Genomic DNA, 25,886 nt, shown 5'->3' with positions numbered 1-25,886 from the left:
ATAGAATTTTTTTTTGGGGGGGGGGAGATATAGATTTTTATTTAAAAAGTTTCATACTGCCTGTGCTGCATCCTGCCATTGGGGAGCAGTCATGGAGGCCTCCTCAAGGTAAGGGAATGTTTGTTCCCTTACCTGGGAGTTGCATTGCCTTACCACACACATGGTTGGCAACCTTCAGTCTCGAAAGACTATGGTATAAGCCTACAGCACCCGGTATTCCCAGGCAGTCTCCCATCCAAGTACTAACCAGGCCTGACCCTGCTTAGCTTCCAAGATCAGACAAGATTGGGCATGTGCAGGCTCAGACTGCCTTACCCCAGTGCTGTAAAATTGGTTAGGATTGCGCCTTTAAACAACTAGCCCATTTATTTCTGCATCAGCCTTCATACATAGTGATTTTCAACTGGTGTGCCATGAATAGTCCACAGATGTGCCACAGGAGTTTGGGGGAGGATAATTTATTAGTAGGGCCTTTGAGGATGTGAGCCCCTCAGCAGCAGTGCGATGTGCCTTGTCAATTTATTTCCACATTGATTTATTTTCCACGTTTTTATACCACCTTTTCTCCAAGGAGTTCAGCGTGGAGTTCAGAGTTCAGTTCCTCCCCTCCTTTTGTCCTCACAACAACCCTGTGAGGTAGGTGAGGCTGAGAGTGAGTAACTGCCCCAAGGTCACCCAAGAAGCTTCATGGCCAAGGACTGGGATTTGAACCTTGATCTTTCAGGTCTAAGTCTGACTCCCTAACCACTATTGTAAAAAAAAAGATTGTCAATTGTCAAAAAACTGATAGTGTGCAGGTCACTTAGAGGAATTTTGTGAGTGTGGGGGTTAAGTGTGCTTGAGCTCCTGACACAGCTGCAGTGGTGCTTTTGAAAGGAATATTTGAAAGGAGGGGAGGGGAGGCTCAGCCTCACCTGCCTCCCCACCCACCACACATCCCTGGTTCTGAAATGTGAGTTAATCAACAGGAGAAAGACTGCAAATGACTCCATTTATTTAATCTTAATGAGTTGAATCCAATGAGACTCCCAGTTTTAGGCCTGGCTTAGAGCCCAATCCTATGCATGTCTACTCAGAAGTAAGTCCCATTAGAGTTAATGGGGCTTACTCCCAGGAAAGCGTGGATACTATGGCAGCCTCAGAGCCCAATCCTATGCACGTCTACTCAGAAGTAAATCCCATTAGAATCAATGGGGCTTACTCCCAGGAAAGTGTGGATAGCATTGGGCTGTGATCTTTCTGTCACTCAACCACCTGACTGACAAGGGCTCCTCTTGGCCATGAAGAGGCCATGAAGTCAGTGCCTTGGCAAGCCCAAGCTCCTGCAGCTCTGCCTACGCCTCCTTCTGGTTGCCTAGCGACCACCCCTCCTGCTCCAGCGCCGCCTCTAGCCGAGCGCGGAGGAACGGCGCATGCGCAGCTCGTAACGGGGCTGCTGCGCCGCCTTGCCTGGCGCCCGGCGTTGGGTCAGGAAGCCGGGGAGGAGGGCGGTGTGTGCCGGTGGGGCCAGGGGTATGAGCTCCCGGAAAGGTAAGTGGACTGGGTGGGCCGTGGCCTCACTGGAGCGCGCACAGGCGCTGCTGGCGAAGCTTCTCCCCCTCCCCGCCGCGCACCGGCGCCCGACCTGCTGCTCCCATAACCCGCCTCCTTCTCTCCCCATAGTGCTGGCCCTGCAGGCCCGGAGGCGCCGCGCCAAGCACCCTGCGGCGCCCGGCAGGAAGGAGAAGCAGCCGCAGCACCACAAAAAGTGAGTGTCAAGGAGCGCCTGCCCGGGACGTGTTGGGGATGTGGCACCGACCAAGGCTGCGCTCCCACTGAGAACACGTGTCGCTTCTTCCCCTTCAGGGTCCTCCCTGTGGCAGGTCTATAGGAGCACACACTGCCTGCCACATGGTTGACACGTGTTTCCCTCTAGAGCGTGTTTCTTAACCGGTGGGGCAGGGATGTGCGGTGGGTGGGGAGGCAGGTGAGGCAGAGCCTCCCTGCTGGAGTCCTTTGGAAAGCGCCGCCTTGTGAGGTGTGCAAGCGCACTCACCTGCCTCCCTATCCAACACACATCCCTGTGGCACAGGCAGCATCAGCACTTCTTGAGGTGATGTACCTGTGGAACCCCCAGATACCTGCTGCCCAGCAGTGACACAAGCACCAGTAGGAGGCTCGTTGGGCAGAGCTCCGCAGCATGTTTTTCACGCACTCTAAAAAGCCCTCCTGTCCAGTTGCGGACCTACTGTTTTAGTCTATGGGGCAAATGCCCTGAGTGCGAGGCTGTAGGACCCCACGGAAGCCTCTCTTAGGCTGGTGAGATCATCACCAGTTACTTCTGGCAGTATGGGCATGCTCTGGTATCCGCTGGGGTTCTGTTTCAGACTCCCGCTTGAATACCTGAGACTGTGGTTTCTGGGGAATGTCTTTAAAAAGATAGGGGAAAGTTTGAAAAATCTTGGTAGAAAAAGATTTTTTAAATGTTCCCCTATCTTTTAAGAGGTGTCCCTGGTATCCATGGATAACTGAAACTACGGATACCGAATCCGTGGATACCGGGGCATACCTGTACTTGCAGAAGGTCGATCATGCGAAGTAGTATTGTGGGGGATGAACAGTGAGAAATTCTGTCCTGATCACTCCTAATGCTGGCTTAGACCCCCCCCCCCCAGCTGCTACCCTATCTCCATATAACCCTCTGTACCTTAAGGCTGGAGCATTCTCAAGGTGTACAATTTGCATGGGTGGGAGCACACTTCCTGCCCACTTTGATGCTGAGATGACTTCAGTACCTCCCCTGCATGTTTTATGAAACTCCTCCCTAAACCTCTGTTGATACATGTGGGGTATGTGTTGTTCTATCTTCTTCCACAAAAGTCTTGTGGTTCTCCCCACTTCCATGTTAATTCCTGTACCATCAGTGTATGCAATGTGTACTTGTGGTTCTCCCCACTTCCGTGTTAATTCCTGTGTATACAATATCATTCCTGTGCTATACTTATAGCTGGCCCTAAGGCTCAGGGCTGGTTACAGCACTTCCTTATTTCATTCGGAAAACAACTCTGTGAAATAGGCCACTGTTTTGTAGGAAATAACATGAAGCAAGAAGGACTTGTCAGAGGGCTTCCCAATAAATCTGTTGCTGAACTTGAGACTTCTCAGTTTTAAAGCCCAGCACTATATCCACTGAGCCACACTTGCCTCTTTCCATTGCATGTATTAATGACACAGAAGGCACTTTGGGTGGACTATGTGATCTGGAATTGTCACACTGTGTTCATTCACTCTTTACAAGGGTTCACATGACATCATCTATCTGTCAACCTGTATATTCTTTACACATTAATCAGCATACTTATTGAAACAGGACTTATGACTTTGGGAACAGTGGGATAACTATGCAATGTTTATATGTGTGAACTCTTGTTAGTGCATGCCACTGTTCTGTTTTTGAGAGGTGTGTGTGTGGCTAGATACAGCAGACTGTTACAGAAACAGGATGGGTAAAAGGCAATGGCCAGTCTTTTGTGTCCCCAAAACATGCTATATCTACTGCAGTGTGAAAGGAAAGTTGCCATCTTGCATGTGACAGCAAGCAGAAAAGCAATGACTGGGTAGTGTTACAAGGAGTGTGTCTGGAAGCACTCAGAATTGGTTTATAATGGGCAAAAGAAAAGTTTGTCCTTGATGGAAGGAGATGATTCTAAGTTGTATGCCTTTTTATATTTGGTAGATGTGTGTGTTATAAGTATTCCTCTAATTGATAAAATTGCCCCTCCAATGGTGTATATACACTTTTATGGTTTAATTGTAGTATTTATAGGATTTCATGTAGGCATCACTTGCTATATACTTCTCTGTGGTTTGATGTTGTTTCCTTATTATTTATTTACATACTTCTATCCCTCCTTTCTCACCTGGAGAGGGATCCAAAGTGTCTGTTTCATGTATATAGTGAAATCATTCAAATAATAAATACTTAACAGACTAGCCTTCCATGGTGCCATTTTTCCAAATGTCAAGCTGCAATCTTCTACACACTTTCCTGGAAGTAAGATCTATTAAAAACGAGATTCACTTTTGAGTAGATATGCATAGGATTGTGCTGCCAGTGGCCTAGGTTTCACTGAATTGTTATACAATACTTATGTCTGAACTGAACTGCTTCAGACTGTATTTAAGGGTTCAAATGAGAGATTGCTCCTTCACACAAACTATCCACATGGAAAACTAGATGTCAAGGAGAGGGGTTCTAGCCTAGTCTTCTTGATTTAGTAGTTATCTGACATAGCTTTTTGTGTGAAGTAGGATTAACGGTGCAATCAATCCTGTTTGCTGTAGTTTTTCTAGTCATAGTTCCTTTTGATGAAATGAATTCCTGTCTGGTTATGTTTTTTATCAGTTTGGAAGTGATTTGTTCGTCTACATTTTCTTCTTTATATCTCCAACTCTGCCAATGGAAATTATTATTATTAAATATTCTCTTTTGGGAAAGGGGGATAACTGTCTCAAGGTAAGTAGTCAGTGAATTGCCCTTTTGTAATACAGTTCTCTGCCTTTCTCAAATCAGACTGTATTTAGCTGTACTTGTATTTAGCCAAATCAGGTTGTAATTTGCATTTGTATAGCATCTTTTTTTTCCCAGCAGTTCAAAGTGTATGTGTCATGTTGTAATTCATACAACCCTGTAAAGAAGACCCTCCAGATGGGTAACTGTTAATCTGTTGCAGCAAAAACAGCAAAGAGGCTTGTAGCACCTTAAAGAGTAATAGAGTTTTTTTTCCCACTATAAGCTTCTGTGGACTGGAATCCTAGTCATCAGATGCTTGAAATTTACCCTTAGTTGACAGGGGTGTGTGTACATGTGTGTGGGATATGAAGGGATAAGGGAAGAGGAAAAATAGTAAAAGGTGAATTCGAGTGCAGTAAGATGGAAGAGCTTCAGTGATTAATAGTAATAGTAGATAAAGCAGTTGTCCTGATTATGCTGGCTGAATTAATTAAAAGCATTGAAGTAGGGATATTGATTTTTCTATTGAAACCTGCATTGATGAACCTAGGCTGTGAACAAAGGGAATAAATGGTCATGGACCCATACAGGCTCTAAGGAACTACCATTGTTTCTACCACAATACTTTGCAGTGCAATTCTGTGCATGCTTACTCAGAAGTAAGCCCCACTGAACTGAAGAAGACTAACTCCTAGGTAAGTCTGTATAGTATTGCAGCCTTAATTAAGGAACAACCCAATCCTATCCAGGATTGGGCTGTAGTGCACAATCATTTATGACAGTGGAACAGAGTTTGTAAAACAGCGGAACAGAGTTTGTAAAATGCACAGCACTCCATCGGCAGCCATTTTGGGAGCCATCTGGGAGCTGGCAACGCTCCCTATCTGTTGGCCGCTCCCCATCTGTTGGCCATCCTCCGGAAGAGAGGGGGTGGAACTGTGTGGGGAGGGAGGAGTGACAAGAAGGCTGCAGGAGGATCCTGATAATGCTATGATAATGCATGCTGGATCAAAATCTCTTTTTTTTGACTCTCCCTGCTCCCTTTCTTTCTTTGGACTTGCTCTCTAAAGAGCTGGTACAGGTCTGATGAGACATATTGCAGAGTGGGAGGCTTTTGGAGGTCCCGAAATCTCCTGATCTGTTTCCTCTGCTGGATACAGCACTCTCATTTTTAGCATGGCTGCTGAAGGGGGTGGAGGATTGGGAGGGTGGATAGGACTGGGCTGTAAGTCAGGAAAGCCAGGGAGACTGGTTTGTTTACTATTACTGTTAATTACTGGTGTATTTATGGAATAAAAATAATTGATTTTACCTTTTCAAAAAGAGATAATATGATCCTGGTGCACGATGATGCTGTTGGGATCCTCCTCCTGCCCTCTCCACCCTGAAACTCCCCCAATCCTGCCCCTTGCTGCTAACTTACCAAGAGTGGCGGAGCCTCCAAAATTTGCTGCTGTGCATGCTGCAGCTCTGCCCATTTGTGGCAGCAGTCAGAAAAGTCATGATGTCAGCCCAGCTTTTGCTCTGCCACAAAGGGCCTTGCAGTGCCAGAATGTGAGTTCTGGCAGCACAAGATCCAGATAGGCTTGGGCCATTAATCAGATTCAGGGTGCCAAGTCATTGTAAACCATTGTCCAAAGGGAGCTTCGTTGCAGAGCTTGCTCTCCCATAAATGTGTGGTGTCAAAAGTGTTTATCTGTTTCTTGGGAAATCCAATTCTCCATACTCTGTGCATCCTCTGGAAACATTGTTAGTCCCAGCTAAGGTATTTGCCTGTACTAGCTTTTTGTTGTGAGCTTGTTGGATGTTTTTCGAAGTTGTATATTTTGATTACATTGAGATTTATATCCCTTTACATTTTGTTGGTCTGAGACATTATAGAACTCTGTTTTATTTATAAAAGTCTATATTTATGAATAGTTTTTCACATTTGACTGCTGAGACTTAATATATTAGATTGTGCACTCATAATTTGTTTCTTGGTGTCTTTTCAACTGTGGAACTTTTGCACTTTGTATTGATGCTTTCCATGTTGATGGTTTAAAAAAAAAATCCTGAACCCTCAGGATATGGTGAAATAAAACTTCAAATACTCCTTTTAATAATTTCACCAATGATTCCAATAGTCTTGATCATGTTGACCTCTTTGGAGATAAATTATTGTTAATAATAATCACTTACTGGTAGAAAAAAAATCACTCCAGATTCCCTACCCTTTCATCCCCAATATCTGAGTTGCACTTTGCTGGCAGGTCAAAGCAATAACAATGTTTTTTGGAATTTGTTCTGACAAAAGGGAAAACAATATTACCAACAAAACTTTGCAGTTTCTTTGTAGCTCTGGGGTTTGTGGTGAAGTTCAGGAATTAGCCATTCTGCAGTCCTGAGTCATAACATTCAGCAGAGACAAACTCCTGATTTTGTAACATGAACAATTTTGCGAGATTTAGGGTGCAGTTCTAACCAACTTTCCAGCACTGACTTAGCAGCAATGCAACCCCAAGGTAAGGTAACAAACATGCCCTTACCTTCAGGAGGCCCCCTTGACTGCCTCCCCACTGCAGGATGCAGTACTTGCCACACTGGCACAGCTATGTCAGTGCTGGAAAGTTGGTTAGGATTGCACCCTTAGTTTAATGTGGTTTATCACAAGCAGTAGTAAATGTGAATTGAAGAGCATGCAGCCAAATCCTGAATTTTCAACTGAGGTACCTTGCTCCAAATGATTTGAAGGGGTGTGAGAATTGCAGAATATCAAGGGATGGTGAGAATTCCTGCTGGGTTTATAATGGGAGGGTTATTCTATAAATCACTTGTTTTCTGAACATATTAATAATTTTTTTCTTGCTGCCTCAGTCCAAAAGAGGCATGTTTTTGATGTTGTATCAAAGTAACCAAAGTGAAAAGTTATTCTATATGTTTTGTGTTTGCTCCTGTCTTAATACTTATAATTGTAATACTTTTGTGTATTGTCCTGTAGTGACCTTGAGAATATTCCCCAAGTTCCTGGGGATAGTTAAATTTAAACTTACCTTTATCTTAATAGCCACCTGAATGCATTTTTGTTACTTGTAACTTAATATCTTGTTGGTTTCTCAGTTTTAGTTTTTGTGACTTTTGTGGCTTGCTTTGGCCAGCATGTCTTGATTAAAATTCCCATTAAATGGATACACTAACAGACATTAAAATAACTTGTGTGTGTTAGTAACACTGATGAATGATTAAGTGAGCAATTACTGTGGCATAGTTCCAGTTAATTCAGTGGATCATTTCTAAGGTAAGTGATTGGTGAATCGCCCTTGAAATATATTTGTTCTTGAGTTACTGAAGATATTATAAATTTAAAATATATGATCAGCAAATTTTTTTATATCCTGAAGTGAGTGTTGGTATCTAGTTTGTTGATCTAGATCAGGGGTCTCCAAACCCCGGCCTGGGGGCCAGATGCGGCCCACAGCAAGCCTCTTTGTGGCCCGCAGCCAACCTCTTGTCCTCTGAAAGCCTCTGGCCCACTCAACTGAACATGACCAGAACTGTGCTCTGATTGTGTCTTGAAGGATGTTCTGAGGGCCAGAGAGGTTGAATGAATGAGCCCATTCATTCATTTATTCACTCATCTAAGTTCCATCTCCAATTTATTAATTTAAATTTTATATTTAATTTTTTTCCAGCCCTCCACACTACGCCAGATATTTGATGCGGCCCTCTGGCCAAAAAGTTTGGAAACCCCTGATCTAGATGGCAGTGGAGTGAAGTAATAATAATAATAATAATAATAATAATAATAATAATAAATAACTAGGTATTTTTATACCACCTTTCTGGTCATTGGATTACTCCTCTGACTTTATTCAAGGTGGTTTACATAGGCAGGCGTTTCTAAATCCCTCAAGGGGATTTTTACAATCAAAGATGTTCTCTCTTTCAAGAACCAACAACATTTCAGAATGAATCTTCCTGATTTGGTCTCACTTCTGGCCTCCAGTTCTCCCACGCTGGCTGACAAGCAGCTCCATTTCTCACGTGGAGGGCAACCAAGACGCTTCGTGCTCACACCAAGAGCAGGTGGAATCACTCAGCTTGGCTTGTCAGCTGCTTCAAGGTCTCGCCATTCTCAGCCCTTCAGGGAGCTGCCAGTGTGCTCGAACTGGCGACCTTCTGATGTATTGATGCATTGGAATAGAGAGGGAAGACAAGCAGGACATGGAGGGTTTTGTTAAGGATCTGGGAGTAGGAAGCCAGTGAAGGATAGGGATGTAGAAAGGATATTGGATTTTCGAAGAAATGAGAGAGAAATTGTTTTGGTAGCAGTGTGTTGTATAGAGGACTAAGGTGAGGCATAGAAGCTCAGAAAGGAAAACATTGCAGGAGTCAAGAGGGGAGAGATTATTAAGATGTGAGATCTGAGGTTTTTGTTGAAGGAAGTGCCATATTTTGCAATGTTGTGCAAGGACGAGTGTCATGATTTGGTAACAGACTGAACATGGAGGGGGGAAGAAGTCAGAGAGAGGTAAGATTTCATGCCTGTTCAACTGAATGGGATGATGGTGTTGTCAATAGATGATGTCTTGGAAGGAGAAGTGGGAAGTTTGCTTATTTAAATAGCTTGCTACTTTTTGTTAATCTGTCTTGGAAGGTGTACTCTGTAAAATAAAATTATGATATAACATTTCAATCTGCAGAATTTTCAACCTTTTTATATGCAAGATTGTGTTTCCGAAGCCAATTAGGTTGATTACTAAGTGTGCTTGTGAATTTTCCTCTAGAACAGGGGTGTCCAAAGTTTTTGGCAGGAGGGCCACATCTTCTCTCTGGCACTGTCGGGTGCTGGGGAAAAAAGAATTAATTTACATTTAAAATTTGAATAAATTTATATAAGTTTACATAAATGAATATATTAAAGATGAACTTATTTGGATGAATGCAGGTCTTGCTCAAGGCTCAAGGCCTATAAAAGGCCTTGCACAAAGCAAGGCCGGCCTTTCTTTTGCTGCTGCTACTGCATCACAGGCGTGAAACAGCAAGCAGAGGAGGGAGCCCGCATCCCACAGCTCACACGAGAGGTCAAACAGTCACCTTCATGCTGAGAGCAGTTGCGTTGGTCCAGTGTGGGCTCCAACAGATCTCTGGAGGGCTGTAATGGAAGATCAGAAGATCATCAGGTGGATGATGTGTTGACCTTGTTGACAGCGATTCCATGTTTTGACAGCTGTTTGACAGCTCTGGGAAGGGCAGGGCTGGCTCAACAGCTGTAATCAATCAAGGCCAATGGAGGCTCTGATGGATACCTGAGCTTCATTTGACCTTTATGGGACTTTGAATGGACATGGACTGAAGAGATGGCTAACCTGAGCCTAATTTGGACTTAACAAGGGGCTAACAAGGTAGCTCACAGGTGAGCTGCATTTTGGATTATGAGACATCTAAGGATAAAAGGCAGCTTCAGAAGGAGACAGAGCTACCCTGACACAGAGGGAGACACTATCTGACCCAGAGTGAACCTGACCCATACCTACGGGAGAAGGGGACTGCCAGGACTCTGCTGGAGGACACAGAAGAGAGGACTGCCAGGACCCTGCTGGAGGAGACACTCTGCTGGAGAGGACACTGCTGGAGAGGAGGGACTCTTCTTCAGAAGACTGGACTGTGCTTTGGAGATTGGATTGGACTTGGACTGGAGGCTTTGGACCTTTACCCACTGAGTTAAGTGGAGTTTTGGGGAGGAAAAGCCTCTGGACAAGAGGACTTGCAGGGAGTGTCTGTGTTTGTAGCAATAAATTCATGTTAATTGCTCAACTGATAAGGAGTTGTGTTCATTTCTTTGCACACCACAGCTGTTGTTCTTGGAAAAGGAAGGTGTTGATTAGCCAAAAGTGGGCATTAGAAGGGAGTTGGAGTATTTGGAGGGGAAAAATTGGTGTAGTCGGAAGGATAGGGAAAATTGGGATAGGTCAAGGGCCAGAGGCTCATTGGAGACTGGGGGCTCCCTGAGGGCCGCATTGAGAGGCCTCGAGGGCCACAAGTGGCCCCAGGGCTGGGGTTTGGGCACCTCTGCTCTAGAACAATGGTTCTCAAACTCTGAGGGAATTTTACTCCCTCAGTAAATCTTTGTGGGGGAGGGGCTAGGGCAGCAATGAACTCCCCAGGATCATGTTGCTGGGGTGTGTGTGCTTTTGACTTACATTATGCAGGCAGGGCTGCAGCAAGCTGCAGGAGGTGCGAGGAGCCCTGCGCAGCCCTCTGCAGCGCTCCCTGAGGCTTGGAACATTCAGAAAAAGCAGGAGCAAAGCACCTCTTGCAAAATGGAAGTGCTTTGCGCCGGCTTTTTCTGAATGTTCCAAGCCTCAGGGAGTGCTGTCAAGGGCTGCCCAGGGCTCCCCGGACCTCCTGCAGCCCTGCCTACATAACGTAAATCAAAAGTGCACCCATACAGATGCGATCTTGGGGATCGATTCCCTCCTTTTCCCTGTCCCTTAAAGGGATGGGGGAACCTTTACATGAACTGGTGGGTTGTGACTTACCAGTTTGAGAACCACTACTCTAGATTACCTTGGTGAACAAATGAAAAGCATTTTATTTGAGATAGCCTTAATATTAATTATCAAGAATACCTATGCTTCAGACCCTTGGTTCAGTCAGTGACCAGTCATAGTTCAGAATGTATGGACTACTCCAGTGTTTCTCAAACGGTGGTTCGCGACCCACTTGGTGGGTCGCGAGCCAATGTCCGGTGGGTTGCAAAGAGCGGTGCGCTGCCATCTTGGAAACTGGCAACTGTGTGGGCACCGCCATCTTAGAAGCTGGTGGAAGCTTCCCACAAGGGGCAATGGTGCTGCTGCTGCCTGCAAAAGGGTTCCGAGTGGCTTGCAGGCGGAGGGAGTGAGAGCGGCAGAGATGGGGTGATTGCCGCCTCAGGGCACCAGGAGCCATAAGAGGGAAGGCTCCGGAGCGGCTTGTGGGGAGAGTAGCTGGCCGGCCGGCCAGCAGGCATGGGGAGGGGGTTGCCCTCCCAGCACCAGCAGCCACTGCCGCAGCCACCTGGAAGGGAGACTCGGGAGCAGCTTGTGGGGAAGGGGGCAGGCAGGCGGCCAGGCAGGCAGAGGGAGGAAGGTAGGGAGGAGAAGGAGGTAGGGGGCTGCTCCCCCCCAAGTGCCAGCAGCTGCCCTACCTGGAAGGGAGGCTCTGGAGCGGCTTGTGGGGAGGGGGGGAGAGCGGCAGGCAGGGAGAGGGAGTAAGGTAGGGAGGAGGAGGGGCTGCCCCCCAAGCACCAGTAGCCGCTGCTTAGAAGGGAGGCTCCAGAGTGGCTTGCAGGCAGGCAAGCAAGAGGATGGGAGAGTGGCAGAGGCAGGAGCCTGCTGACCCAAAGTGCCGGGAGACTTCTGAGAGGAGAAGGCTCCAAAGCGGTTTGAGGGGGGAAGAGAGGGGGGAGAAGCAGGAGAGCCACCGCCGCCGCCCCAAGTGCCTGGAGCTGCCTGGCCAGGAGCTCGGATGAGTTTGGGGCTTGCCTCACTCATTGCTTCCCACCCTGCTCAGTAGCTGCTCTTTTGGGGGTGTGTGTGAGAATTTAGAAAGGGATGAGTTGGGCTACAGTCCTATCCACACTTTTCTGGGAGAAAGCCCCATGGACTATAAGGAGACTTACTTCTGAGTAGACATGCCTAGACTTGGGCTCTCAGGCTGCAATCCTAGCCACACTTTCCTGGGAGTAAGCCGCATGGACTAGAATGGATGTACTTCTGAGTAGAGATGCCTAGGACTGGGTTCAATGAGAGACTGCCACTCTCAAAGGCTACAATTCTATCCATATTTTCCTGGGAGTAAGCCCCATTGACTATAAGGGTACTTATTTCTGAGTGGATTTGCTTAGGATTTTGCTTTTTTTCCATTATGGCAGCCACTTTCTGCTTGATGACATCACTTCTGGCGCTGGCAGCACAAAGATGTCACTTCCTGCTTGATGATGTCACTTCCGGCCATGATATCGCTTCCAGGTTAATGACATCACTTCTGGTGTGTCCTGGACAGACTGTCATTTTAAAAAGTGGGTCCCATGCTGAAAAGCCTGAGAACCACTGGACAGCTCTGTTGCTTTCCAAGAAACACAAGCTTAGCAGAATTATCCTCTTTCCCTTTCTTTTCCCCAGAGCCTATTTAAATACCACATTGGCAGTCATTATGTACTTCCAGACTGACATAGAAGTATGAGTGAGAAATGTTACTTAAAATAATTCTTGCTTCACACTTGCTCATCTCAAAATTGTTAGTAAGGACTGCAGTGCTGATACACCATATTCCTCGTATAAAGTTTATTGTGGGGGAAAGGAAAAATACACTTGACTTTTAGCTTTAATTTAATAGTTTTCTCTAATTATTCTGTGAACATGCAGCTCTTGCCCATGGAAATCCTTTTTTTCTTTGTATATAATATTGATAATTGTCAGAAGAGCACAAAATTTATTAAAAATATATAGCAATCAAGAATATGTTCTGCTTGGTGTTTTAAAGTAATGGAACTTGAGGGGTGCAGATATTGGGAATATTTGTAATGTGTTTGCTTGCCTAATAGTGTTAATACTTATTAGGGAAGAAAAGCAACTTTGACTAGAAAGTTCTTGCTTGTGAATGGTAAAGTTAAACTGACTGAATTATTATGTATAGAGGGGCATTCCTGAGACTGATTTTCTGACTTTGATTTTATCATAAAGTCAAAGTCTTTATGTTTGACATAAACAACCCATAAGTCATATACCCTAAACAGCCCATAAACCACACGCATATGTTTGAAACCCATTTTTGCCTGGCCCAGAGGTGTACGCATTTGGTCCCTGTTGTGTATATGCAACATTGGACAGAAATGGCTTAAAAAGACATTAAAACAAAAATTGGCCATGTCCACAGCACAACTGCTGCCCTGTCTTTTCTCTTTTGAGAGAGCAGCTGGTTTACTAATGGGTAACTTGAGGAGAAACAGGGTTAGTGGGTGATCTCATTCTATTAACTGTGCTGCCCTTTCTCCTTCGCTGTATAGCAAATTAATTCCACTGGGATTCAGAGGGTGATGAAAATACTGCTTTCCTTTAGTAAATTTGCTTGAGGATCAGCAGATATAAGATACTCTGAAAGATTGTAATGGGGTAGAACCTCTTCCCCCCCCCTTTGTAGTTGATTGTGAGCCCTTTTGGGACAAGGAGCCATTTAATTATTTGACTTTGTCTGTAGACTGTTTTGTGAACCTTTTTTTGTTGGAAAACAGTATAGAAATACTGTTTAATAATACTAGTAACACAATTGCACCAATATTTTTGTTTCTGTGTGTTTTGATTTAAATTATTTACTGTATTGTACCTGATCATTTAAAAAAAACAACAACACACAACAACTCCAACAAGGTGTCTGTTTTCATCCTGCCCTGGGATATACTTCTCCATAGATGGAATGGGTATGAGAAGAGGCAGCTTCTGGTATTCATAAAGACAGTGGTACTCAAACGTTTCTGGCCAGTGGCTCCCTTGACCTCCGTGGCTGTTGGCCATGACTCCCCATCATGTTCCTGAGGGCTGGAAGTGACATCATTAAACAGGAAGTGGTCAGAAATATTAACTATATTAAATATAATATTATAATATAATATTTATTATAATATAATATTAAATATATATTAACTATAGTAATATTAATTATATTAATCATATCATTAATTAAATGCACATCTTAAAAATATATTAATACACAGCAATATACATGCTTTATAAATGAACAGCTGCTGATCACTGTTGGAGACAGGATGCTGGAGTAGGTAGATTTTGTCTGGTCCAGGAGGACTCATTTTTTTAAACTTTGTAAGCATACCAATAGAATTGTTGTATCAAATGAACTTTGTGAACAACCAGTCTGACCAACATTACACATGCACACCCCTGTGGACCCCAATCCAACTAGTCATTTCTCCCATTCTCCTTGGATAGGATTGAACCTTTTATTCATTAAATTACATTAAATTTTTCCAGCAGCTGGTGGGGAAAACAAAAATAGACCATGAAAATATATCAGAGTTGTTAAGGGTTTGGTTAAGAGGCTGATTTGTCTCCTATACTAGGAGATGCACAGCTCAATCCTATGCATGTCTCCTCAGAAGTAAGTCCCATTAGAGTCAATGGGGCTTACTCCCAGGAAAGTGTGGATAGGATTGGGCTGGCAATCACTTCATCAGTGGCTGATAAGTATTCCCTTCAAATAGCAAGATTAATCACTTTAAAAATACAACCTTTCCTCTTCAGTCAAAAAACAAGATTAATAAATCACTTTAAAAACGGTACCCTTTTTCTGCTCCTGGCCAAGTAAAGTGTGTGCTTGTCTTTCCCCTCCTCCTTTGCCAACTGCATTGAAACAACTTTAAGGGGAAGGGGGGAAAGTGGGAAGGATCTCCCTCACCGCTGAGCAAATCCTGTTTCTTCTGCTTTTAAAAAAAAGCACAGATGACAGGCAGAAGATGGGGCTTGGTTTCATTTGGAGAGGACATTCCAGGCCTCCCCTTTGAGTTCCTGTTGCCTCCCTAAAGAGCTGTGCCTCACAATTTGAAAAACACTGCATAAAGACATAAGTGCTGTCATGCTTATATGGCTAGCAAATAATGTCAGAACACACCACTAGATGGCAATACTCTAATTTTGAACTTTACTAAAAGTGGAATTGGGAAAACTAAACTAGGCAAAACTCTGTAATTTGGAACTGCAAATAGGAAATACAATTTTTTATGCTGAAAAGTAAAAAATGTTTTGAAGCAAGTGTTGATCTATTTGCACTCCTAGTTAATTGCTCTGAAATGATACCATGGTAGAATAATTTCTGTAGTTAATATATTGAATCTAAATAGCGGTAATCTTGAGAATACAGTTCAGTCTTACTTTCAGATTGTAGGAAATGTGTTATTGGTATTGACGTTGATTGAAAAAGTGGTTTAAGAGTTCAACCTTGTGAATTGATTCACAAAGTTGTAAGCTTACACATATTTTTAATAGTCTTGCTAGTTGTGTAAATGTTGCCGCCACATTCCAGTTGTGGCCTTAAAACAAACAAAAAAAGGAAAGGAAGCTTTTCAGAAATTACTTGGTCCTCTCATAAGAGGCATCCAGATGAGTGACTGGATAAATGTCTCTGAGTTTAATTTTACTGAGTCTCTTGACTATAAAGAAACCTGCTGAAACATTGAGGTTGACTGAGACTGAAGCTCTCTCTATTTGCTGTTAGAACTATGCAAGGTGGGCATAGAGCCTCCTTTGTTGTGATTCTAAGACTATAGAATGCTTTCTCTAAAGAATGAGAAAAATCTGCTTGATCCTCATTTGTTCACCAAAGTGAGCAAAGATGTATCTTTTTCCAGTAAGCATTTTTGCCTGATACCACTTCATTTTGTGTTAGTCTATTACTGCTTTAAATGGTTGACTCTTGATTGCAATTTTTGTTTATAATTTAGCTAATTATTTGATTTTTTTTATTGATCACTACCTAGATTATTTTAATAGAAAGATACAAATGGGATACAAATGTATGACATACATTAAAATAAAAAAGTGGTTTCAATTCTCATTATTGCTTGAGAGCTACATGTAGTGGAACACAGGTTTGATCTTGGTATCTGCAGGGATTCTGTTCTGGAACACTCAACCCCATGGATATCGAAACTGTGGATCCCAGGGTCCCTGTTTAAAGGTCTTTAAATAGAAAAAAGCTTGTGAAAATTGGGTTTCCTACCTTCAAGCAGCAAAACTGCCATTTCCGAGCCTCTCAGCGCTAAAAACAGTTCTAAAGACCCACTTCCTAGTGTCCATGGTTGCCCCAGAATGCATCACTATGATGGGGCTGAAGTAATGGAATGTAATGGAATAAAATTATAGTGCAACTCTGTATCCGTGGATACCGGGTTGCCATTTAAATGCCTTGAAAAGGGGGGAACACAAAAATAGTCTCTTACCCTTTGCATGATCCAACTGAGCTGTTTCTGAGCCTGTCTTGGCTAGAACTATAGGTGCAGCCTATTTGTCCACGGAGTTTTTTATCTGCTGATTTGTCTCAATGCGAATGGGGTGGGCAGGAACTGAAAGTCACACACACCTTTACCTCCTTTGCCCTGCTCTGGCAGCCCAAAACACTGCCAAAAGGCTGAAAACAGGAAAATAGCCCTAGAACCCTGGAAGAGGTTCCCCTTGCAAATGAACAGTAAGACTCCTGGAGCCCCTGAGCAGAGGCTTGGCTAAAGGTGGGGCGGTGCACTAAGTTTTGCAGAGAGCCTTCCTGCACAGTGCAAGTGGCTCCTCCCTCTCCATTTGCCTCATCCCGCCCACATGGCTCCCAACCTGAGAGGAAGGAGTTCTTGCATGATGCAGGAAGGCTCTCTGCAAAACTTAGTGCACTGCCCCCTATGCCTCTGCCCCTGAGCCAGCGAAGAGGCGGAAGGGGGGGAACCTCTGTAGCCAGAGCATGTGCAGCTCTCTCTCTCTCTCTCTCTCTCTCTCTCTCTCTCTCACACACACACACACACACACACACACACACACACACACACACACACACACACACACACACACACACACACACGGGCAGCAACAGAGGGGATTGCTTTAAAAAACCCAGGGAGTGTTTGTCCAATCCCCCCAGATGGTGCAGGCTCTCCTGCTCTAGCCTACGGAAACAAAACAGCCCAGCAAGGCTACAATCCTCTCCACACTTTCCTGGGAGTAAGCTCCATTGACTAAAGTGGGGCTTACATGAAAGAAGTGGGACAGCTGGCAACAGGGAGGGCTGAGGGCAGAGGGGACAGGATTGAGAGCAGCTGCCTTAGTTTCCTTCCATCTGGAAGTGTCAGGCTGCAGTGAATTTGCGTAACTCTATGGAACTCAGCACAACGCGGTTTTTTGTTAATCATGCCAAGTCACGGAACAGAACTAACGTGGATAAATAGGCACCACCTGTAGCACTAATGACCCACTTCTGGCCTGTGTGGAGGTTCCTGGCTCCTTCCAGCATTGCCCCGGAATGCACTGCAATGCAACATTCCCTAACAAATGTTCCCTTACCCTGAGAAGACCTCCTGCCTGCCCAGTTTTAGCACTGGAAACAGTGAAGGTCAGGTGGCCCTACTGCACCAGTGCTGAATAGGATTGGACTGCTCATCTTTCTAACTTTTCCCAGATGTCTGAGATACTGGATAGGACTAAATGAAGCATAGTGCCAATTAGCATAGGACTAAATGAAGCAGCCATTTTTAAATAATTCTGTTGAAATAATAATGAAGTCTACTGTGACTACTTGGATGTGCTGTCTTGTCAAGCATGGAATTCCATGGCAGCTATTATTCTTATCTAACCTAGGCATATCGAATCTGTTACTTGAGATTCATAAAGTTGGCAGCACAATTTTATATTAAAACTTACAATATGGATACATGTTGTGGATTGTGTATAATGATTTATTTTAAATATTTATACATTTCACTCTTTTCCTAAAGACACATAAGGTGTTGCACAAGTTATAAAAACGCAGTGCTGATAGTAACACAATAAAAAATCATGTAAAAAAACAGGAGTGATGCACCAGTAAACAAGAACACTCCCAGCAAGTAACCTCAACAGATGACCACAGTCTAACAGAAATTCCATTCAACCACTGGCAAAACCTTTAGAAAAGAAAAACAATGTTGACAGGTAGAATTACACCAGGGAGAGCAGCGTTGTAGACATCCTTTGGATGGCATTCCATCTAGCAGTGTAGTACTGCTTTGGAAGTTCGGGTTCAGTTTTTACATAGGCAAACAATGCAATGGCAGAGTGTCTCTACTCAGCTGTTAGGGAATAGGAAGGAACATATGAGAGAAGGTGTTCTGTGGATGTGTTGGACCTATTCAGGGCTTTAAGTGCAAGCATCAGAATCAACTGTACAGGTTAACCAGTGCAGTTTTGCTTGAGTTGTATCTTCTCTGTGGGAAATCAGAAGGTGAGTTGCAGAATTTTGTACTAGCTAGAGTTTCTGTAAGATGTATCTTTTTGATCCATTTCCTATATTTAACTATACTTTCCATAAAATAAAATACTTCTAGAAAGCGAGTTTGAAATTAATGGCACTAAAGGTCATCCACTGGTCAGAGACACCTACTTTGTCATTCATTGTAGATGAGAACTAGTAGTGGTTTGTGTCTGTTGAGGATTGGATTATTTCTGTACAAATTCTTACTCAACTGTATCTTCAAGAAGTATAGTGAGTATCTTCAAGAAGTATAGAGTATATAAACATAAAAGGCTATTAAACATTTTAAGATACCTTTTTGGATCTGTGAAAATTTGATCTTGAAAATGTAATTAACTACTTAAACTAGAAATAAAGAATCACCTGTATTTATCTAGCTGCCTTGGGCACCCACAGATATGGGGGAAAGCTGGGGTGTTAATTCATCTAAAACAATATTTCTAGTGTGAAAAGTGTGTTTTGCTGTATGTGTTGCATTGAAAAGACACAGAAATCTGCTGTGCTTTGCACTGTGTACAGTACAGCTTATTTATCCACGGATTTTTTATCTGCCGATGTGTCTCAAGGAGAATGGGGTGGGGGAACTGAAAGTCACACACACCTTTGCCCTTCACTGGAATCTTTTTCCAGGCAGCCCAAAACACTGCAAAAAGGCTAAGGCAGGGAAATAGCCCCGGAGCCATGGAAAAGACTCCCCTTGTTAATGAACAGTAAGACTCCTGGAACACCTGAGTCAACAAAGAGGCTGAAGAGGGGGAGGGGGGGCAGAAAACCTCTGCAGCCAGAGCACGTGCAGCAAGGTGGAGCGCGCTCACTTGCGCTCTCTCTCTCTCTCTCTCTCTCTCTCTCTCTCTCTCTCTCTCTCACACACACACACACACACACACACACACACACACACACACACACACACACACACACACACACAGGGACAGCTGCAGTAGCAACAGGGGATTGCTTTAAAAAACTCAGGGAGTGTTTGCCAAATTCCCCCCTCCCCATGGTGCAGGCTTCAGCCTACAAACAAAACAGCCCAGCAAGGCTACAATCCCCTCCACACTTTCCTGGGAGTAAGCCCCATTGACTAGAATGGGACTTACTTCTGAGTAGAAATGCATAGGACTGGACTCTCAAAAGGTCAGCACCCTACCTGTGGGACAGCAGTGACAGCTGGCAACGGGGAGGGCTGAGAACGGAGAGGGAGGCTGAAGAGGGGATTGCTTTAAAAATCCCAGGGAGTGTTTGCCTAATTTCTCCCCCCCCCCATGGTGCAGGCTCTCCTGCTCCAGTCGACACAAACAAAACTATCCACACTTTTCTTGTAGTAAGCCCTATTGACTACAGTGGGGCTTACTTCTGAGTAGACGGGCATAGGACTGGACTCTTAAAAGGTCAGCAACCCAACTATGAAAGAAGCAGGACAGGAGCGGGAGGGCTGAGTACGGAGCGGAAGGGAGGGGATTGATAACAGCTGCCTTAGTTTCCTTACATCCAGAAGTGTCAGGCTGCAGCCTATTTGTGTAACTCTATGGGATTTAGCACAATGCGTTTTTGTTAATCACGCCAAGTCAACTAAAGCGGATAAATAGGCTCCACCTGTACAAACCATAACAAAATGCTCAGTCTCACCCAGCCCTAACCCACAGCATTTCCTAAGATCTAATGAGAAACAAATGGCAAGTTGAGAGCAAGAGAAAGTGCCAGTAAGCCAACCCAGAACTATAGGAAGTACTCAAATTTCAGTACTGAAACAAAAATAATCTCTCCTTTTATAATATATTTATATATAATTTTTTATAAATATTTCTTTTATTATATATTTCCCTCCCTACAGTACCCCCCCCCCAATACATCGAGACCCAGTATTTCCTCTTTCCACTGCTCAATATTAGGAGCAAACTTCTGGAGCAAACTTCTGGTGCCTCTAAGTTTCCAGTGAAGCTTGTTGAACCTGTATAGTGTGGTGGTGGTGTTATGATTGGCTATCCTCCAGAACTGAACATTATTTAGATCCACATAATACATTAGCATGATGTTCAACTTCATACAAAAATCAATCCTCTTAGGATAGCTCATGTACATTTACACAAAGTGAACTTATTGAAGGCTGGGTATCCTGTGTCTCCAACACCAACATTTGGCATCATCTGATGTCACAATATACTCAGTGAACAAAGGGATGACTTGTATGTAGCTGCCTAGATAAGAGATGTAAATTAAGGAAGAATTCACATGGTCACAGAGTAGAGAGGGAGGAAGTACATGGAAAGGGGGAGGAAGACAGAAGGAAGAAATGGGTGGGGAGAAGGGTGCCTACGGCAGCATGGAAGCACACTCAATTCTCAGAATGCGAGAGTTATGGAAATTTCACAAAATGGATCTGAGGTTCTTAATATTTCCTTAGGTAAAAAAATTTTTTTCTGCTCTGTTCATAGATGTGCATCAGAAACTAGAAATATAGCAGTACAACTTTTTTTACAACCTTGTATTATTTCTGTGTATGCATTCTGTATGTTCTGCACTTGGGAAAATATATCTTGGAATACTAGACTTCTTCAAATATTTATATCCTTTTTTTTTCAAAAGCAGGATAGAGTAATATTTACAGCCATCTAAATGCTTTTCTGTATATACAGTTAGATCCTTGTCATCTGCGGGTTTGCAATCCTTGGATTTGACTCAGTGCAGATTGCATGCCCATGTTGGAGAAACTCAGGACTTCCCAGAGCCTTCTGAAAGGCACTTCCTGTTTTTTTGCTAAACTGAAAGTGCCTGTTCAGAAGTCTCTAGCAGGCATTCTGAGTTGCGGGGAGGTTGCATGCAATCTCCCTATGCCTTGGAACACCTCCGGATGCGACTGGAAGGCACTTATAGTTGCAACCAGAGTGCCCTGACCCGTGGATTTGATTATCTGTGCGTGGTCTGGGAACAGATATATGAGTATATGAAATTGCCTTTATTTTGAATCAGTCAATTGATTCATCTAGCTTAGTGTAGTTGGCCCTTCTCCTCTGTGGTTTTTCCATCTGCAGAACTGTGATGGCCACCATGGACGAGAAGGGCCCTGCCAATTATTAAACATTTTTTAAAAGCGTCCCTTTAAATTTCTATTTAAAAACCGTTGTTCTTACCATTGTAGAATGGCAGGCAGGAGGTCTCCAGCGATTATAATGACTATTTCTGGGTTGCAGTGAGGTTACAGCGCTCTCCCTTGGCCACCCCAGAATGCAACATGAAAGCGTTTAATCACTTTCCTGTTCCATTCTTTAGTGCACCAGGACCAAGAGAGGGTGTCTCTTGCCTTGGTGCAACCCAAAAATCACAGTTCTAATTACCTGCCACTCTACAATGGTAAGAAAAGCAGTTTTTAAACTTAAAATCAAGGGACTCTTAAGTAAATTTTTTTAAGCAGATTTGATTATCTGCGGTTTTCAGCATCTGCAGGGGTTCCTGGAATGGATCTGCTACGAATGCTGAGGATCAACCTGTATTACCTGTACTGGCTAGCAGTGACTCAGACTTTACCAGTCCTACTTGGACACGAGATTTGAGCATATCATCTGTTGCATGTGAAGCATGCACTCTACACATAGAGCTATAGCTACTTTCTAGTGAGGTATACATAACCAATGCTCCAAAATGGCATGTACAATGCTTGTACAGCCAAGGCTTAAGTTGAGCTGTAAATAAAAAGACACTGTGTTGAGCATATCTGCTGTGTTATGTGCTGAATTGGCTAATATTATTTGTGTATAATAGCCTTTCTTATGTACAAACGAGTGTTGAATAGCTGCAAACATTCAGGTCGTGGAAACTTGCCAAGTAAATGTTTCAAGTGGTTGAAATACTTGTTTAAAAGTAACTGTTGGTTTTCAAATTGGATTGTGCTGTACAAAATGTGAGAGTTGTCCTTTCCCCATCTCTTTATGTACGATGAGTTCTTATGAGCTCCTTTTTTCCGAACAATTAATTAAAGCCTTGTGTTTTCATTACATTGCTTTGCTGTTTTTTGAAGGATTCCAAAGTTGGCAACAAATTTATTCTTGTGGATTCCTGTATGCTCAAGCCCAGATGCCCAGTAATACTACAGAGTTCTATCCATGGACTGTGATGCAAGTGTCTACATTTTACTTTCACTTGACTCTTTTTCTAGTTTAGTTACATGCTTTTAAAGTTTTTGAACCATATCTAAGTTCAGGAAATTCCTGAATACTGCATTTCTGTGACTCAACAGTAAACTGTATTGGCCATCAACTTTATAGGTAGCTTAGCAGGTGATGTATTATTTTTGGTGCTGTCAGCACTGGAAGTTGGATAGTTTTTTTTTATAGAAAGGGGTTAGATGACTTGCATACAAGGTCTAAGCATGTTATCAAGGTGATAGCAATCCCCCAAATTAAGTGGCTTTGGTTTGGCTGCTGAAAAAATGCTGTTGACTCCTCTCCCCTCCTTTCTGATGATGATATGAAGAATTGGACTGTCCCAAGACTTTGACTTGTTGGGTCTGTGAAAGTAAAAAGTAGTTTGGCAGCTTAGGATGCTAGGATGGAGAATCATAATTTTTGTATTTTGCATGTGTGTTTGACAATTGGATATTATTTATCATGTTCAATATTGTGTTTTCCATTTGAATGGCTGTCCTACTTTGTCTAGATATTTTAATTCAAATGATCAATAGATGCATATTTCTATCGCCTAGTTCACAGGGAAGTAGAGAACCTGTATTTGAATTGTACCACTTCAGATTCTGGGGATGTGGAGTCCTGTCATATGACTGAACGCTCCTCTCTAAAAAGTTGACTTGAAAATAAAAATGTGGTCAGGTATTCCTTGAGCTGCTTTGAGTGCTCCTTTCTGGAGTGGAAAGGCAGGATAGAAATTCTACTAATAAATAATAAATAAATATTCCAGCGTAGCCTTTTCCCTGATGTACTAGCTTTCTATGTGCAGGGAAATATTTTGTATGAAGAAGCATTCAGGCATGTGAACCCCTGTATGAAATGGCATAGCTGAGAAATAGGTTTAATGCCTCAGTGAAAACTAGCTATATGTTGTGGGAAGGATATGAGCTTAAGTAGCTGAATGAGCTTTGTTCTTGAAAGTGGAACACTTGGATCCCCTTTCCTGGAAGTAGGGTTGACCTGAGTGAAAGTGAGTGGAGGGAATTAGTGCAAAATATGTTTGAATATGCATGATGGAAGTGAACTTGATCTCATTGCTAAATTATGAGAACAGGATGGATGTTTTTAACTAACCTCTTTAAACTCTTATGCAGACTGTACATGTTGAATCTAGTGGAGAATTATTAGGTTCACTTGAGCCTTGTGTATTTACATATATTAGATAAAACTTTGTTTGGTATGCAGTGAAAATTAAACCCACCTTTTTAAAATTACTGTCATTTTTATTGAAAGCACATTGAGTGGTAGGATGTAAAAATATTCATTTTATTTTAATCCAGACAGTCCTTTAGGCTACCATCAACCAACTAATATTAGTAAACTCTTTCTATATAGGTGTTAAAGAAGAAAAAACTGACATTCTGTAGTGATGGGTAATATGAGTGAGCTAATTCCATTCAATGTATTTCAAAAAATACCTGTATTTGAAGAGGCCTGCGTGACTGGACCTGAGAGATTAGTTGGACCTAAAATTTGTGTTTTCTATGCCCCAGAAATTAGGAAGGGCACCAGGTGATCTGTGTTTGTAAACTGCATTTGGGCATTCAGACAAAATTTGCCATAATAGCCATGTCAATGAGGACACTCTCTCTCTCTCTCTCTCAATCGCAGTGTGAGAAGATAGGACTAATATTTGCACCTTGGCCAGCATGGTCCCAATCCTGTTCCCTCCCAAAGGTTGTGGTTTACTTTGGGGGAGGAAATGGAGGGTCCAACCATATGTTTAATGGGGAAAAGCAAGAACCAGACAGACACAGCAAAATATGCTTAAAAATGCTGAAGCACTACTCTTTCCTACCTCACTCATAGCTCCCATTTTTAAAGTGATTTTTTATGCTTACATATGCTAAATAAATTGTCGTAAATTGGGTGTGAAAAGGTTAAAACAAAAACAATTGCTATAAGGCTAAAGGTGTTTTCCCAAATTTAATGCTTGCTAAGTAAATGTTTGCATGTATCCTCTTATGATCCAAACAGGATTAGACTTGAATCTTTGGAAGGGTGGTGGTTATTAATTGCCAATTGGTTAAAAGGCAAGAAATTAGTGTCTTGTACCTAATTTGCTATTGTAGTGTCAATCTCTTCCTGATGATTTGTAAATGGTCCAAACACTTTCTTTCAGGTCTTCTTTTAAGTTCCAACAAAATGGTTGTTGGAAAGATACTGGAGGAGGGGTTGGGGTAGCTTGATGCTCATCTTGCTATCTTAGTCATTGCTTTTGTCCAGCTGGGGAACATGTTTTACAGCTCAATCCTAAACTGCGCTGTCACAGCCAGGCTGTGTAGCCTGCGCTGCATCCAATGCAATTTAGGAGCAACCTGGAGGTTTCCTTGGGAAAAGGGGATATATTTCCTGTTACCCAGAGTAAGGCCCTCAGCTACCCCTCTGGGGCTTCTCGGATTCACACCAGCTGTATAGCTGGTACAAATCCAGGAAACTTGGTGTAACAATGGGTGGGCCAGGAGAGGGGTTTAGGATATTGCGTGTGCCACCACTGCTGATCCTGCCCCTCCTGGGCCCGATCCTCCCCTCATTCTGCCTGCCCCAAAACGCTCCCTTCCCACCTCCAAAAAGCCCTCACATTACCTTCTCCCAGTACCCATGCCATCTGGCACAAACTTACGTGTGCAGGATGGTGCAGGGTTTGGATGCAGTGCTGGCTTTTGAGTAGTGGCAAACATGCCTTATGGCACATTTATGACAATCTGAGCTGACAGGGGACACCCGGGCCGTCTCAAGGGCACCTTATGATTGTGCCGAGTTACTAGTACAGGTCGAGCTTGTGTGAGGGGAGGAAATTTAAGTTTCCATTTGTGGTTCAAAATGAAGTGGGATTTGTCATTGTATCTGAACCTGGTAATTCCAATCAAATCTAAATGCATTTTGTTAAGAAGCCGGGATATCATATGGGATCCTTATTTTAAATTCTTTAAATGTAGAAGTATGTTGAATTATATTAAACAAGGGAAGTGCAAAAGGAAAGAAACAAAAGAGAGTATTTCTTAAGGAAAATATCCTGGTGCTGGGCATGAGATAGCTGATCACTAAGCTATCAGCAGTAGTAATTGGCTTTAAAAGTTGTGTTGAGAAGGAAAGAGGCACCATCTGCCATTCAGAGTTGCCATCTGTCCACAGTTTATCTAAAAATGCAACCTGAGGATGAGGTTAAGCATTTCTGCTGGACTAGGTGAACT

The 25,886-nt window shown here is 43.2% G+C and overlaps 1 protein-coding gene across 7 annotated transcripts in view; it reads left to right on the top strand.

Moving 5' to 3' along the window:
- The first annotated feature begins 1,453 nt into the window (after positions 1 to 1,453).
- Positions 1,454 to 25,886, top strand: part of SRPK2 (SRSF protein kinase 2) — a 161,501-nt gene continuing 137,068 nt past the window's right edge. For 6 of the 7 annotated variants that reach the window (XR_010794730.1, XR_010794731.1, XM_066633507.1 and 3 more), the window contains exons 1-2: positions 1,454 to 1,530; positions 1,663 to 1,747. Coding sequence is in view for 4 of the 7 variants with exons in the window: in XM_066633507.1 (XP_066489604.1) it covers positions 1,515 to 1,530; positions 1,663 to 1,747 (101 nt within the window). In the remaining 3 variants the exon portion in view is untranslated. Of the gene's footprint in view, positions 1,531 to 1,662; positions 1,748 to 25,886 lie in introns of those variants that run through there. The other variant, XM_066633506.1, reaches the window with a different exon arrangement.

Source organism: Tiliqua scincoides, chromosome 7 (genome assembly GCF_035046505.1).
Source record: "Tiliqua scincoides isolate rTilSci1 chromosome 7, rTilSci1.hap2, whole genome shotgun sequence".
Lineage (NCBI taxonomy): Eukaryota > Metazoa > Chordata > Lepidosauria > Squamata > Scincidae > Tiliqua > Tiliqua scincoides.
The sequence above is the reverse complement of the archived record's forward strand: the minus strand, read 5'-3'. Positions and strand labels throughout refer to the sequence as shown.